Source organism: Arachis ipaensis, chromosome B05, assembly GCF_000816755.2.
Source record: "Arachis ipaensis cultivar K30076 chromosome B05, Araip1.1, whole genome shotgun sequence".
Lineage (NCBI taxonomy): Eukaryota > Viridiplantae > Streptophyta > Magnoliopsida > Fabales > Fabaceae > Arachis > Arachis ipaensis.
This window is the reverse complement of record NC_029789.2, coordinates 675,491-692,077: the sequence shown is the minus strand read 5'-3', so window position 1 is coordinate 692,077 and position 16,587 is coordinate 675,491. Positions and strand designations below refer to the sequence as shown.

Sequence of the window (16,587 nt, the reverse complement as noted above, 5' to 3'; positions counted from 1 at the left end):
TGCCAACTGCCAACAACTCCTAACAAAGTGTATCTGATAAGAGGCACATTTCCCTTTAAGAATTCATCAAATTCTTTCTTTGATGTTTCAGTAGGAGTAACTCAATTAAGCAGAGTGAGATCATTCGGGTCTCAGGACTTAGAAATAGAGGGAGCTTTCAGGGCCACACAAAACTTCACAGACTTCTGCTTAGTGAAAAGGGTGGGTAGTCCCTATATTTCGCAGCTCGAATTAAGGCCACTTCATGAAGAGTACCTGCAAGGTTTACCTGCTAGTCTTCTGAAACTGATAACCAGAAATAACCTTGGAGGCAACATCAGGTATGTGATCTAATTTTACTTTGAGAGTAACTCCAACTCTATTTGATAAAGTATACCACTAGCGGAGTAAGAAAATTGGCACTCCAAAAATGGCTCTTGCATGGGAAAATGTGTTAGATACGAGACCATATGTATGTGTTCTACTCTTGCATGATGCATGAATAAACGGTCTTATAATTCGACAATTTACCAGTTTCAGGTACCCTGTTGACAAGAGTGATAGAATATGGAAAGAAACTTCAAGTCCATCATCATCAGCTCTTGCATTATCTTTAAACATCACCAATTTTGATCCCAAAAATAGTATCTTCCCTCCCCTGCAAGTCCTACAAACTGCTCTTACCCACTCTGAGAGGTTGGAGTTCATCCACAATGGCCTCAACACCACGGATTATGAATACCACGTGTTTCTCTACTTCCTTGAATCAAATGGTACTCTCAAAGCAGGACAAAGAGTGTTTGACATCTTTGTTAACAGTGAGATCAAAGAGGGAAGATTTGACATATTGAATGGAGGGTCCAACTACAGATACACTGTCTTAAATGTATCAGCAAAAGGATCATTGAACCTAACCTTGGCCAAGGCATCTGGTTCCGAGAATGGACCACTTCTGAATGCTTATGAGATCATGCAGGTACACCCATGGATTGAAGGGACCAACCAAACAGATGGTAAGTGTAGTAATGGTCCAATTATGTGTGAAATTGTTGCCATTGTTTTTATCCCTTCCTTGTGGGGGTAGCTAGCAAGGTAACTAGACTTGAGAGTTCACCTAAACTCTATGGAGCTTAGGTGAACCTGAATTGTAAGACTCAACCTGGAAAATTGAAAGCTCAATCCAGGGACCTAAACCTGCAAAACTTACAAGGAACTTGAGAGTTCGATGACCTATGTTGCTAGTTGCCATAATTATCTATTTCGCATTCCATTTTTAATTTTGAGAACTGCACCATTTTTTCCCCCATGTTTATGATATATTATTCTATGATACGACCCTCTCTTTCTTACTCACACAAAACCTTGTTATTTCTTCAGTGGAAGTGATTAAAAAGGTAAGAGAACAGTTATTGGTGCAAAACCAAGACAATAAAGTGCTGAAGAGTTGGAGTGGAGACCCTTGTATTCTTTCCCCATGGCATGGAATAACATGTGATCATTCAAGTGGTCCATCTGTTATCACTGCTTTGTAAGTCTTTCCATCCTTGTAAAAATATTTCCACAAATGTATCAAACTCAAATTGATGGCGTTAATTCAAGGTCTCAAGCTAAGCAGTTTCTGTTTTTGGATGATTCAAGTCTTATACTCTTATTTATATGTCACTGACATAAGATGTTTATTATTATGTACAATGTTATTTATGCAGGGATCTTTCCTCCAGTGATCTCAAAGGACCAATTCCTTCCAGTGTCACTGAGATGACCAACTTGAGAACACTGTATTGTTTCCAAAACTCCTATTCAATTGCTTCTGCATTTATTTTTGGTGAGTAATATGGTACTGATTTTTATGTATTGCTATAATTTTGTGATGTGCAGGAACCTGAGCCACAATAGCTTCACTGGTGAAATCCCCTCCTCATTTCCGCTTTCTTCCTTGTTGACATCAATGTAACTATTCCTTCTTTTTCAAAGTTCAACTATGAACTAGTCTGATTTGTATAGCTATACCTATAATGCACTTATATTATCCTTGTCAATGTTATAGTTAACATCAATATAACAATCACAACATAACTTCATATAATTCTCTATACAAAATGTTAGATTACTGTAAAAGGTGAATTAATACTACCACTGGATTTTTCTTTCAAATGTTGATTGATTTTGGAGCAGAGATGTGAGTTACAATGACTTAGAGGGATCCCTTCCAGAATCCATTTCCTCACTGCCAAATTTAAAAACACTGTAAGTTTTATATATTGGCATTTTGCTTCCTCACCACTATTAATAATTGTTATCAATTTTAGCAGCATATGTCTTCCATAAATTTAGGTTGTATGCTATTCATTACTTCCAGATATTTTGGTTGCAATGAACATTTGAAGGAAGACATTCCACCAAAATTGAGCAGTTCACTAATCCAGACAGAGTAAGGAGCAGCCTAAGAAACAAAAAGTTCTATAAAAAGAATAATAATAACAATGTAAAATTGACCGCCTTTTCATTGTTAATATGAATATTTCAGTGGCGGAAGATGCAAGGAAGAAGACTCCAGACTTGATCAAGTAGTGGTTATTAGTGTGGTTACATGTGGATCACTATTGATTACTTTGGCTATTGGAGTTATTTTTGTTTGCCGTTATAGACATAAACTAATTCCATGGGAAGGATTTGTTGGAAAGAGATACCCAGTGACAACAAGTAAGTATCTTATTGGTTCTCTAATCCTTTGTGTCCTATGTCTCTCTGCAATTCTACAGCAAAATATTGCCTTTCAGCCTAAACTGAAAGTATAGTCATATCATATATCATTATCTAAGGGATGTTTATTTATAGTTCTATGACAAAAGAGACAGAGACATCAAGAACAAAAACCATGTTTGGATAAGAGTATGTCAAGATAATTATGTACTTTTAAAATAGAGGGAACCAAGCAATCTATTTTGCGGACTATTTTTAAGACAATTTCTGTACAACCAAAAAGAAGTGACATAGATGTGTTTCTATCATCCCATTGATTCCTTCATTGTCTCTAGACAGTAAGCAAACATTACCTAAAGACAATATCAGATTTCAGATCACAATTTCACTAGTCTTTAAAAATGCCACCTTTAATACAGAACACATGGTTTTACATTTTGCATGCCCGCTAACAAGGACAAATTGTTATCAACTTATCATGATAAATGAGGAGGTTGTGTACAATTGGCTCTCACTATTTGTTCATTCTGTATAAGGGAACTTCTGACATGTTCTTGCGTGAAAAAATAAAAAATGCAGACTTAATTTTCTCTTTGCCAAGCAAAGATGACTTCTTCATAAAGTCTGTGTCAATTCAAGCATTCACTTTGGAATATATAGAGGAGGCAACAGAGAAGTACAAGACGTTGATAGGTGAGGGAGGGTTTGGTCCAGTTTACCGGGGCATGCTAGACGATGATCAAGAAGTGGCAGTGAAAGTCCGGTCAGCCACGTCGACTCAGGGAACTCGAGAATTTGACAATGAGGTACAGTATGTGCCTTTCAATGTATCATCCATTCTATATTCCCATGAAAATTCCCTAATTTCAATGCCTATTAGTTACTTTCTACAGTATGTCATCTGAGTATCTGACTGGTCCGTGATACATATTGCAGCTAAACCTACTCTCTGCAATACAGCATGAGAACCTTGTGCCTCTTATTGGTTACTGCAATGAAAAGGATCAACAGATTCTCGTGTACCCTTTTATGTCCAATGGCTCTTTGCAGAATAGACTATATGGTAATATCCCACAATTTCTTCCGCTGATATGTCTAAATGTATAGTGATTCTAAGTATAACTTGGCAACAGGGGAACCAGCAAAGAGAAAAATATTAGACTGGCCAACCAGACTCTCAGTCGCACTTGGTGCAGCTCGAGGTAAGTAATATGATGTTTTGCTTTTTCCTAATCCAGAGAAAGGCTTGACCAAGAAGAAAGATGGGAAATATTGAATTAGCTAAATCTGATCATTTGCTTGTATTTGATCCATCATGGATCTACTGAGATTTTAGCAAACAGCATAAAACAATATTCAATTTCTTATCAAGCCACTAGTAACTACAATTTTCATCTATAACATTTTGGAGATACTAGAATCCTTACAACCTTTTTAATTGAGCAGGGTTGGCATATCTTCACACATTTCCGGGACGTCCTGTAATACACAGGGACATAAAATCTAGCAATATACTCCTGGATCATAGCATGTGTGCAAAGGTTGCAGATTTTGGGTTCTCAAAATATGCTCCACAGGAAGGAGACAGTAATGTTTCACTTGAAGTAAGAGGAACTGCGGGCTATTTGGATCCAGAGTAAGTGAAAACGGATTATGTGTTGACCTTATTTCATACTGCACTGTTTTAGCACTTTAGAATCGTCTGAATAAAAATGACCAATAAAAAGTGCGACTTGAAACCGTTATTTACAGCATTCAGAATTTGCTTTAGGGCGACTACAATTAGAGATAAAACAACGTTCTTTTATTATATTTCCTTAATGTACTTTTATATGAAACCACATAACTCAGACCGTTGTGTAAGTAACTACAGATTATCAGGGATGACTCATCTGTTTGAATTCAAATGAGATGATGAAGGATCTTAATATTCCTAGTCCTATATGTTAATGTGTTACAGAATGCAACACAGAAGCTGACAAGTATCCCTATGCAGGTACTATACAACCCAACAGCTATCGGAAAAGAGTGATGTCTTCAGCTTTGGTGTGGTCCTACTTGAAATTGTGAGTGGTCGAGAACCTCTCGACATAAAGAGGCCACGAAATGAGTGGAGCTTGGTTGAATGGGTATGGTCCATTTCCAAAATATGTTATTATCATTGGACTGCACCAATACGAGAAGAGTTTTATACTATCAATCAATCAAATGTTTGTATTTGTATGACTTTTGAAATAATAAGTTAAGGAAAACACTAATGACAAAACACTATATGATTGGATGCTTGTCTAAATATTATTTTTACACTCACAGTGCATACATATTAAATCTCTACCAAGATTACATTTTTGCTTATCCATTTTCAATCCTATATGATTAGCAGGCACTAAGAAGTAACTTAACTTTTCATGCAGGCCAAGCCATACATAAGAGCATCAAAGATAGAGGAAATTGTGGATCCTGGAATCAAGGGAGGATACCATGCAGAAGCAATGTGGAGAGTGGTGGAAGTGGCACTGCAATGTATTGAACCATTCTCCGCATACAGGCCATGCATGGATGACATTGTCCGCGAGTTGGAGGATGCTCTGATCATAGAAAACAATGCATCGGAATACATGAAGTCCATAGACAGCCTCGGAGGATCGAACCGCTACTCTTTCGTCATGGATAAGAGGGTTCTGCCCTCTACTTCATCTACTGCAGAATCTACCATCACATCACAAACCTTGTCCCTCCCACAACCAAGATAGTAGAATGGGTCAATGAAATTTTTTATGATTCATTGATTATTGGTTTAGCCATTATCTTTTTATTCTGAAATGGCAAACCAGAGAATATGCTTGTGAATGTACTTTCATCCATTCTGTGCATCTTGAAACGACTACTCTCTTGCTCATCCCCCATTACTTCTGGTAGAAATATAATTTGGGTAAAACGTAATTGATATTCGGTGGCAGTATCTATTGCTAAGTCCAAACTTCACTAGTAAAGGCCGCATAAACCAACTCGATTGTGATTTAATAAAATATAGACATGTGATTCTGGAAGAGGATTTAATATGTTGGCAGAAAGGTCAAGCACATTTAGTTGAGGTTGTTAGGTATAACTCATTAAACTACATATCTTAGCAAATTGAAGTATGAGGGTTGCAGAAATTATGAAATACTGCTGGCAAAAATAATTGGGAATCAATTCACTAGAAACCATCTATTCTCTTTTCTTTGAACTGGTCCTCAATATGGCCATTACTTCAATGCTATTGAGGACAGGATAATGACTATAATACAGTATGTTATCAGCTTATCATCCATTCCTATCTAGTGGAAGAAATCCAGAAATTTTCTGCCAAAGCAACTTCCTTTCTCCTTATAATATAAGATACCACCAGTACTCTTAATTGATGTGATCCTTGAACGACAACTAAGATTACTGCTTTAGAAAGCATGTTACATTTGAAAGCTGGTTTCAGAACAGAAAATATGAATGCAATTGTAGGATTACAACGTAAGGAATGCATCATGAACACATGAACGATTTAGAAGGTAGGATTTTAAAGGCTTTGATAGAGGTACAACGAACTAAAAATATGATACATATGAACCATAGGGTTTAGCTTGTCCAAAGTTACAAACAAAAGGAGTGCAGTAGTAACTAACCATCACAAATAAGCTGGACAAAAATTGAAATTGAAGAACAAGATTTACATAACACAAGGCAAGATACTAACCAAATATTCTCTCTAGATTTTACATTATAGGTAGGAGGGGAGGTGCTTACTGGAAAAAGCTGTAAGTAAATGGCATCATGTAGCAAAAAGAGATGGGTTGGCTGATGCATTGGCCACTTGAACTTCAAGGAGTTCCAGCCTACGCTCCAATACATCAAGCTTCTCATTCAACGATGCAAGCTTGCTCTTGGTTGTAGCCTCTGAATGAAGCAAAAACACAAACAATTGGTACGCAATATGAATTAAAGGACTCAAATTCAATTAACTAGGCTCAAAAAGGAAAAGGGATCCCGACAAACAAACAAAATATTCAAACTTGAGATGTTGCTGGTGTGATTCAGTACCCAAAAAGAGCATAATTTGAAGTGCAGAAATCAGAAATGGAAGAGTTAGATATACCGAATTGGACGAGGAAGTCGAAGAGGCGACGAACGTTGAGGGAAATGTGAGAGATGAATTCGCGGTTCTCCCAATCGGCTTGCACTGCTATTCCCACGTTCACAGCGTTCGTTATCCCTCCCGCGCGAGCCATCAATTCTTCTTTTTCTTCTTCTCTGAATATTGCAGATCCAGATGTAGTAAATACTCTCACACTCTGCAGATTCGACTTCGAAACAGGATTTTTCTACGTTTCTTCTTCAGACTTCAAGTACCGAACACTGATTTTTGACTAACCAACCTGCGAAAAATGGTCAAGTTTAACTTTTTGAAATTATAAAAAAAAGTTTAATTTGGATTGAGGTAAACTATTTTACATTATAGTTAATTATTCACCCGTGGATTATTAAAAGTAATTATTTTTGCTGTGGTGATATTTGTAAGTTTTTTTTTTATTTGTTAGTGTATTAAAATTGTATTTATTATAAAATGTGTGATTCCAGAGATCCGACTATGGAATCATGGGAGTGGTGGTGAAGCGGTGAAAAAAAGAAGAGACTCAAAAGAAAAAATTAGTCAAATAAGTTACCTTCTATAGCAGATTTGGTTGTTCAGGAAGACTCTCATTTTTTAAAATTGCAGAGTTGAAGTTGGAGAAATTCTGTCCCAAGCTCTAACATTTGCGGAAGAATTTGGGCGACTTGGGAGGCATAGCAACTGAAACTAAAGAGGAGAGAATAGCTTGTCCTTTTTGTTTTAATCCCTACTGCTTTAGCTTGGTATTATTGTTTTTGGGAGTTTCCCAAATTTTTATTATTGTATATGCTTATCCCTGTTTATGTAGATATTGTAATTGAATCAATTAATTGCAATAAAGGTATTATCTTTGGAAAAAAAAAAAGATTTTCCTGTTGTGGTGGAAGAAGGTAAAAAGCTATTACTTGGGTAATTGCCATTTAGCAACTTGCTTACCCACCATGAAACCAGAAAGGAATTTTATTTGAGTATGTGGGGTTGGGGTTGATCTAACAATTGATTTATGTTTTGATTAGCAATTAGGTAGTAGAAAAACCTTGTTAGAAAATATAAATATTTTAATACAACAATTGATTAAATTAATCTTCTATCAGTTAGACGGTGATATATGTCATAATAAGTTTGTAACACGCGCTATTATTTAATTAAAAATCAGTTTAACTGCTGTATTATTCAAAGTAAAAGATGGTAAAAGACGTAAAACCCCTTCCAATTTGAAGTCATTAATGATAAATAAAAATTAAAAAAAAAGTGGCAGAAGAGTCATGATTTAAGGATAAGATTACTCACAGCATTAGTTTAGATACATATTCACTTAAAAGTAAAAGTAGGCTTAGTGATAAATATATCCACACAAAGATTATTCGAATGTGTCTTAGTAACTTAGAGTGCTCATGATTCATCATTTTGCAAATGTACAAATATATTTTGTGAAGAAATGTTCATCATTTGTTTGCTATCTTTATAAAATAGTGACAAAGGTCTTTCAAAGTAGATGACGCACCCACTTTAACCATAACTTCAACTAGTTCGTCCCCATCCACCACTACCTCAGCAAAGACGTGAAGGCACCGAATCCAAGTTGTTAGAACGTAGCCTTCACAATTAGGAATTAGCTACATTTTTATTAGTCATGATGATTGGAAAAAAAAGGCAGATAAAGCAAAAATGTATATTTCTATTAAATGTTGTAAACTGAGGATAATATTTTAAAAAATGTAACTCTAACTACATGAATGTTCAAAAAGAATTCAGTCCCACTTCACATAGTATTGAACAACTCCATTATCATGAAGCTGCAACAGATAGTAGGCCATTGTGCCTAAGCAAAGCATCTGGTGTTGGTTCTCTTCCACGGAATTGCACAAATACCTGCATGTAGGCACAACATATCATGATCAATCGCGAATTCGAGACATTAGATACGCATCTAGATGCTTCGTCAAACATGGACACGCGACCAAAAGGGATTATGCGATATAAAGTATAAAGCGATTTTTCTTGAAATTTTTAATTATATGATGGTAGTATATGTAAATTATCCTAAACCATAAACATATCCATCATGATATCTTCTAGAACTTATTTTCCATTAGTAGGGTCAGGGTGCATTATCTGACCTCAAGTGGTGCTTTGCCGCCTCCGAGAGCAAGAACAGTCTCACGGAACCTGTGGCCTGTTTCCTTAACAGCCTGTGATAAAAAGATCATGTTTTAAAACCACATTGTGCAGAAAATCTTAATATTTTACAAGAGTGCACCATTTGTTTAATAAATTACAAAAAAAGAAGTGATAGATTGTTATACTGTATATTTCTATTAGAAAATAATTTAAAAAGTGGGGGATTTTTAAGCCTAAAACAGAATGGCATAAAACGGATGCTTTGCTTTTAAATGTACCTCATTATTTTCCAATCCAGCATCTTCGAATGCTGAGAATGCATCTGCAGACAACACCTCAGCCCACTGCACGATAGATAAAATCATTGTAAGGTACAGTTTTCTTTCTTGCTTTGTTAGAGATGCAAAGTGGGTTCTATAAGGAAACGAGGGAGATATATATATACCCTCAATATGAGAAATTTCAATCAATGATGAAGTAATAAAGATTATACCTTGTAACTATAGTATCCAGCAGCATATCCACCTATAAGAAAATAAAATATGCAGAAAATTAAATAAATTGGAGTTACATTTTGTAGAGATATTTGCATGATGCTAGTACTTGAAGAACATCAAGCATCTCATACTACTCGATGCGGGACTTCGGGAACACCATAATACCCAAGTTCCTAACACATGACTACAAAAGTATAAGATGCACAGCAAACCTGCAAATATATGCATGAAGCTGCAAAGGAATCTGTCTTCTGGTAATGGAGGAATCACTTGAGTTCTCTCAGAAACTCTGCGATCAACGTCATAGATGGATTCTGGTCCACCTGGAACATATTTTGTATGAAGTTCAAGATCTAGGCTAGCAAATTTTATCTGCACGTTACATTAAAGGGGAATAAATATTAGACGGTAAGTCACTTAATAATATAAATAATCCAAACTCAACAATCAGCATAAAATTTTGAAGTTCAAAATGCATAGATTACTAAAGCCTTAACAAGTTAAATCATTCATTCAAGATTTAATTAAAACCCAATAAGATAGATTTATAGATGAACAAATATTACAAGAATCAGGTTTATTAATTTCATCCTTCAGAAACAAGCAACAAGAGAAAGAACTCTTACCTGTCGAAGACTCATAGACCCAGCACGAAAAGTCCTAGCAGCAACAAGCTTCAAATATACATCTTCAGGAAGACTCTCCCCAGTCTCAAAATGCTTTGCAATGCCCATTAGTGTCTCCCTAAAGCCCAAAAAGGAAAGAGAAAGAAAAAGGAGCTATAAAAGAAAATGCATAATACTAATACCGTAGTTGAAATATCATAACTGGCTACTCAGAAGATACAAATGTGCAATAAGTTGCCACTATAAATAAGATTAAAAGGGATTAGGTTGCTCAATCAAACTGTCAACAAGTCCAGGAATTTCAATTTTCACAGTGCCCTAGAAAGAAGAAAAGGAGAAGAAATTGGAGTGTAGAATATTAAACCAAGAACACATTCTATTGATGCCCAAAGTATTAAGACAAAAGAATTGATTTTCTAAATTGTTTATATGGCAAAACCATAAGTTACTTGAGAGGGATCACTCTAAAAGATGACGAAAGATATGATCAAACAGAGTGGGGTTAGACAATTAGACATATATTGCTCCTTACCTATGGTAACACCAGTTTTCCATAAACTGAGAAGGCAATTCAACAGCATCCCACTCAATCCCTCTAATACCAGCAACCAAACCCTCATCTTGCTTAGTAAGCATATGCTGAAGTGCATGGCCAAATTCATGGAAGACAGTCTCAACCTGATAAAAAAAGAAAGGGAAAAAACGCTAGTTTATGAAGCAGTTATGAATTCATAACATGTATACAAACCAATAATTACATCTTGTTCTACAAGTTGAGAATTATCCAAAATCTACATTATCCTAGCCTATATATCATGCAATATCAAGCAAACTCATTACAATTTGCCACCTTGTGTAAGCAATGGTGGTTTGACCTTTGGCAGAACCACAAGAGAACCATGACTGCTTTTAGTACACATCGACTTTGCATAGAACACATCAAGGTAGATACCCACTTAAAACCTGAGTTCAAATTTTAAAATATGCAGTTATTTGGGATCTTGAACTGAAAAAGCACACTGCTTTTTCCATAACTTCTTAATTTGGGATTTTGAAATGATAGAATGCATAGCTAAAGTCACATCCAAGAAGGAATCTAAAATAGGCGGGAAAAAATAAAATAAAATAAAAAAGAACAACTAATCTTACCTCACGGAATGTCATCAAACTTGGCTTGTTGCCCACCGGAGGTGTTTGATTGCATACCATGTGAGCAATAGGCAACCTTGCTGAGGTACCATCTCGTGACAATACGCGACTACGAGCGACAACTTCACCCATCCATGCACCTCCCTTTTTCTCAGAAGGACGACTATAAGGATCAAAATAGAAATACGCAATTGGATTACCAGAAGAATCTTTCACGCGAAAGAACCTGACATCAGTGTTCCAAACCTTAAAAACAATAATCATGCATCAGTAAATTTAAATAGCTTTTCTCATTACAAAAACCAAAGCTGAACAAACATGAATTCAGTTACCGGAGCTAGACCATCAGCCGGCTCAATTTCAATGCCAAAGAGTGTTTTTGCTAGGTTAAAGAGTCCATCCATAACCTTTGGCAGAGAAAAGTAAGGGCGCAGTTCTTCCTACAAGACAAAAGCAGAAGTCATCAGCTTTTGAAGGCAGATTAAAGACAAAAAAATTATTACAAGAAATGGAATCTTGACACAGTTGACTCATTATTCAAGAGTGAACAGGGATTAACTAACCATTAAAATATAATAAGAAGAAAACACCAAGGGAGGAAGAATTCTGTTAGGATTCCAATAATATATGCGCTAGTTATCACTAGTCACTAGTATGTGTTAGTTAAGAGTAGTTAGGCAGGTAACTTGATTAGTATAAATATATGTGATAGGATAGAGGTAAGAGTGACTTGTCATTTGAGTAACTTTTGGTTGTTAGGAGTGTTGAGAGGCCTCTTAACATCCTCTCTACCCTGTCATTGCGTGTAATACATCAATAAACACTAGTATTCTGATTCAGTTCTAATATTCTTCCTATAAATGGCTGCATGAACAGTGAATCAAATACTCCATGATGTGGAGTGGAAATTAATCTGTTTTAATCACTTCAATTCTGGTAATCGTCTTGTTTTAACAGTTAAAAGTCAAAATTAAAACCTAGTGATGTTTTCCAAGTAAAAGCTTTTTGGGGGAGGGGAGAAACCTCGTTAATGTCATATTTTGACTCCCGAAGCCTCTCACTCCAAAAGGTAATGTCCCAATGTTTCAAATCATGAGCTTCCAATGCACCCTTATTTTTGGAGAATTTCTTTAGATCTTCCATATCTGCTTGGTAAGAAAATTAAACGCTTAAAGATGTTACTTGATTAAAGGAAAATGGATATTTAAAAAAAAATGCTATAAGAAAATCACGTGTCAGAACTTGTGTCAAGGATTCGAAACAGAAAAGCCATGAATTATTACTATTATGAAGAATTCAATTACAGTGACATGCTAACTCCATCAAGATACATGATGCATCTTTACCATAAATAACTAATAAAGCAGCCAGTAAAGAAATAGAAACAATATAAAGAGGTGTCCTTTGCACTACCTTGCACTGCAGCATCCCAGGAAACTTTCCTAAGCTTTTCTAGAAGTTCTTCTGCTTTATTAACAGTTGCCATTTTGGTTGCCATGCTAATCTGATGGATTCTACGTCAGCAGCCTACAACAGGATTCTACTCTTAATAAAGAAAAGATATAAAATATACCTCAGCATAGTTATTGTAGTTAAGAAGCTTGGCCTTTTCCATCCTAAGCTTTAAAATTTGCTCAATTATTTTAGTGTTGTCCAAATCTCCAGTAGATGCACGGGTTATATATGCACGATAGACTTCCTCACGCAAAGAACGATTGCGCGCATGTTGCATAACAGCAATAAAACTTGGAGCATCCAATGTAATTATCCATGGCCCATTATCGGCAGTGGCATTTTCATGTCCCTGCATGCTCCCACTAAGTAGTTAGAATTCAAAAAGATAGCTGATTGTCATAACTTGAAAAATAACATAATATGCCAACATGGCAAACCTTGGACACCGCGATTTGTGCAGCTAACCCAAGAGCAGTGGCAGGTAACCCTTCAATGTCTTTCTTATCTGTGATTAGCTTTTCAAACTTCTTTGTTGCATCCAGAACATTCTCCTCAAACTTTTGTGATAACTTTTCCAGCTCCTATGGATAAAATTATAATTAAAAGAAAATTCTAAAACAAAAAATTTAAGTAAAATGTACCTCATGAAATTTTGTTTTGGTCCTAAAGAATTAAAGCTCAATTACTTTGGATCAGGAATTATAGCACATGCGTAGAAATATAGAATCTTTCAAACACAATCTTATTAGCATATTTGAAGTACTTGGGAATCAGGATATTATGGGTGGGGGAGACATATATTGCCAATGCACTTGGAATTTCAAGCTGTAAAAAGAACAACTTGGGAAACATATTAGCATTTGTTTTATAATAGTCATAAAAACAAACCTGTTCAATTTTGTTAAATTGTTCTCTTTTATCATCTTCAAGGGACACACCGTTAAGAACCGCCTCCTTTATTTGGCCTGCAAAAGCACAAGTGAAACTGTTATTTGGCAATTATAAAATGACAAATCCGATCATGTGAATAGTAAAACATAACCACACTTCCATATTCAGAACAGTGTAGAACTTATTCTGTATAAGTTGAAAAACATAGTTACATGGATTCCATATTACGTGCCAAACACCAAAAACAAAAGGCACGACACATAATTGTCCATCTTGGGCATAGTATCCCATCCCAGCATCAAACTAGCAAAAGAGAATATCTATAAATAAGGAAAATCCTCCAACTTAATAGATGAAATCTACAAGCTAAGAAGAAGCTTTGGGGATATAACACAGAGCATTTCAAGCAACTCAACAGTAACAAGCTAACACCAGTAAAATATCCAGAAAAGAATGTCATTATAGCATCAGAAGACATCTAAAAAACTTACTTTCAACAATACGTTTGCGAGCCTCACTCAGGGTCTGCCAATCGGGTGACTCTCGAATGGCTTTAAATGCATTATAAATAGGCTTACTCTGCCCGAGCTTAAGCTGAAACTTAACCTTCTCTGCCTGCAGACAAAACCCAAGCCCATCTAGTCGTTAGTACAACAGCAACAGTACACTTGGAAACCATTTAACATGAGAAAAGAATTCTATTTCCTTTAAGAAAAGAATTCATTTCTATTTGAAACTCAATTCCATGATTTGGAATGACTATAATATATTAATAGAATAGAATTCAAATTTGAAAAGTGTGAGTGGATTTGGAAATCAGACCCCTTTTGGTCTGATTTACAAATGAAGGAAAAATGAGAATTGGAATTCTCAAAGGAATTCAAATCATTCATTTTTAGTTGTTCCAAAGCAAGAAAAAGAATTCAATTCTTGAGTGAATTCTAATTCCTAGCATTTGAAACAAGCTCTTATAGTTCATAAGCGAAATACACACTACACAAGAGTTGACTAAAAGCTAAACTGCAAGTTCCAGATTACTCTCAGAGTCTAAGACAAAAATCTTCTACGCAATATTTGAGGGGGGAGGACAAGACAAACATGCTACAATGATATAGTAGTACTTGCAACAAGAAAATGATCATATGTTAAAAGTTAAGAAACTCTTGCACAATATCCCAAATTAACAAATTCACAGAAACAAACAGAATACATAATAGAATTTAAACACTCACCAGAATATTTACAAATTCACATAACCAAAACAAAAATACGCAGAAAACAATACCTGAACATCTTCAATGGCAGAACGGAGCTCAGAAGTATCCTTCACAGACTTGAGGTGATTGACAATGCCCCAAACAACAACCAAACTATCCACAATCTTCTCCAACGGTTCCACCAGCTTCGGCCACGAAGGTTCCACGTTACGCTCTAGTTCCTCCAATTCTCCTTCCTACATTAAAAAAATCAGGAAAAAAAAAACGAATTTAAAAACCAAAAACGACGAAGACCCATTTCCCAAAACGCGAGGAAAAGAGACCAAACGAGAAGAAAGACTCGAACTTGCATACCAACTGCCTGAGGAGAGTTCGGATTGCGGGTCGCACGTGCTTGGCCTCTACGGCGTCGAACGGCGGGAACTCAAAGTCTTGAAGCAAAGGGTTCCCTTCAACGACGTCGTCGCGTGAAGAAGCTGCAACTGAGAACGAAGAAGAAGAAGAAGAAGAATGAGAGTGAGAAGGAGCGAATGGTGTTGGCGAAGTTGGCTTATGAATTGCGTCGAGGCAGAAGGAGAGAGAAGAAGACCAGAGGGGACAGGGACGGGATTTTGAGAATTGTTTGGGGCGAAAAATGGAAGAAGAGTAACGCCTTAGAAGTGGGTTGTGGCGGTGAATGGTGGAGAGTGTGAGAGTGAGGCGAGTTGCCATTAGCATGTTTGCTATAAGAACTGCTCCCACCACAATTCTCTCTCTTTGTCTCATTTTTGAAACGCTTTCTGCTATGTTATAATCTTCGATATTTTTCGGGAGCTACATTATGGAAAACAAAAATATATCTGGTATATCATATATGGTATTATGAATAATGTCAAATATTTTTTTTTCATTTTATTTTATCCTGTGATTAGTGATTAGTGAGTAGAGAATTTTTGTGCATTTCTGTTTTCTACTTTTCTTAGCTAAATGGTAGAGTCAAAGATGAAATTTGATTGCTATACAGAGGATAAGTTGGTAAAATAAAAGCCAATGAGTTATAGCTCAAATGGCATAGTCTCTCCATATTCAATTAAGAAGTTACGGATTCGAATCTTTTATTTTTGGTTAAAAAAAAAACTGGATTTTATACCATGAAAGAGGCCGATGAAAAAAGAGGAGAGAATATCAGCAAATTTTTTTATGATAATGCAATGTTAAAGCTTACAAGCAGGTTCCATATCCATACCAGATAAATTATATAAGTAGGAGGCATGACAATCTTCTAAGCTTGAGTATACATATGTTTGGCAGTTTACATAAAAAGATTCATAAATTTTATATGCTTGGAACTGGGATTTCACTCTTTTTTCCTTAATTATGAAATGAAATTTCATGCAATAAACTATAAAAACACAACAAAATCAACATAAATAGATCTAAATAATTTCATCATAGTTAGAACTTAGAAATATGAGAATACACTAACAAAATAACCACCTGAATAAATCAACCTAGCAAAGGAATTCCGAAGCGCAACTGAGTTTGCTAGGGTTCGTGTTTTACGCCCTCTTTTGTATAAATCTGAAAAAAAAAAAGAAAAAAGAAAAAGAAACGCAAAACAGCGTCGTTTTAATCAGCCGCGTACCCAGCCGTACCGGCGCGGTGCCATGCCGCACCGGCGCCGTAAAATTTGATTGTTTAAGCCTTTTATTGCATAATAATAACAATAATCTATACATTTTTTTCGAGAAAGTATCAATATCGATCAAGTTTTTTTCTACGTTCATATTCATATCATCATCAACATATATGTTTTTTCTTTGCAT

The 16,587-nt window shown here is 35.8% G+C and overlaps 4 protein-coding genes across 5 annotated transcripts in view; 1 reads left to right on the top strand and 3 right to left on the bottom strand.

Moving 5' to 3' along the window:
* LOC107642298 (nodulation receptor kinase) overlaps positions 1–5,633 on the top strand; it is a gene marked incomplete in the record, with an annotated part of 7,210 nt that extends 1,577 nt beyond the window's left edge. Inside the window, 14 exon segments of the mRNA XM_016345606.2 lie at positions 9–320; positions 514–992; positions 1,357–1,507; positions 1,686–1,757; positions 1,858–1,929; positions 2,155–2,226; positions 2,339–2,410; positions 2,507–2,682; positions 3,262–3,488; positions 3,619–3,745; positions 3,816–3,884; positions 4,129–4,318; positions 4,679–4,811; positions 5,097–5,633. Of these exon segments, the coding sequence (XP_016201092.1) occupies positions 9–320; positions 514–992; positions 1,357–1,507; positions 1,686–1,757; positions 1,858–1,929; positions 2,155–2,226; positions 2,339–2,410; positions 2,507–2,682; positions 3,262–3,488; positions 3,619–3,745; positions 3,816–3,884; positions 4,129–4,318; positions 4,679–4,811; positions 5,097–5,435 (2,491 nt within the window).
* On the bottom strand, positions 6,218–7,183 carry LOC107642302 (protein BRICK 1). 2 transcript variants are annotated; one of them, XM_021122738.1, is made up of 3 exons: positions 7,168–7,183; positions 6,812–7,091; positions 6,218–6,612 (listed from the first exon to the last, which is right to left on the bottom strand). In XM_021122738.1, exons 2-3 carry the CDS (start codon positions 6,942–6,944, stop codon positions 6,488–6,490), a joined length of 258 nt encoding a protein of 85 aa, XP_020978397.1. In that variant the 5' UTR covers positions 6,945–7,091; positions 7,168–7,183; the 3' UTR covers positions 6,218–6,487. The 2 variants fall into 2 exon arrangements, with proteins under 2 accessions (XP_020978397.1, XP_016201095.1); XM_016345609.2 differs by lacking the exon at positions 7,168–7,183 and having other exon boundaries at positions 6,812–7,107.
* Positions 8,483–15,610, bottom strand: LOC107642300 (probable cytosolic oligopeptidase A). Its single transcript, XM_016345607.2, has 17 exons — positions 15,137–15,610; positions 14,851–15,018; positions 14,057–14,180; positions 13,563–13,639; positions 13,112–13,255; positions 12,793–13,023; positions 12,633–12,723; positions 12,243–12,364; positions 11,552–11,659; positions 11,220–11,465; positions 10,603–10,748; positions 10,071–10,188; positions 9,657–9,816; positions 9,441–9,472; positions 9,226–9,291; positions 8,947–9,018; positions 8,483–8,698 (listed from the first exon to the last, which is right to left on the bottom strand). The coding sequence occupies exons 1-17, from the start codon at positions 15,545–15,547 to the stop codon at positions 8,615–8,617; spliced, it is 2,400 nt and encodes a 799-aa protein (XP_016201093.1). The 5' UTR covers positions 15,548–15,610; the 3' UTR covers positions 8,483–8,614.
* LOC107642301 (serine hydroxymethyltransferase, mitochondrial) overlaps positions 16,507–16,587 on the bottom strand; it is a gene marked incomplete in the record, with an annotated part of 5,369 nt that continues 5,288 nt past the window's right edge. The window contains 1 exon segment of the mRNA XM_016345608.2: positions 16,507–16,587.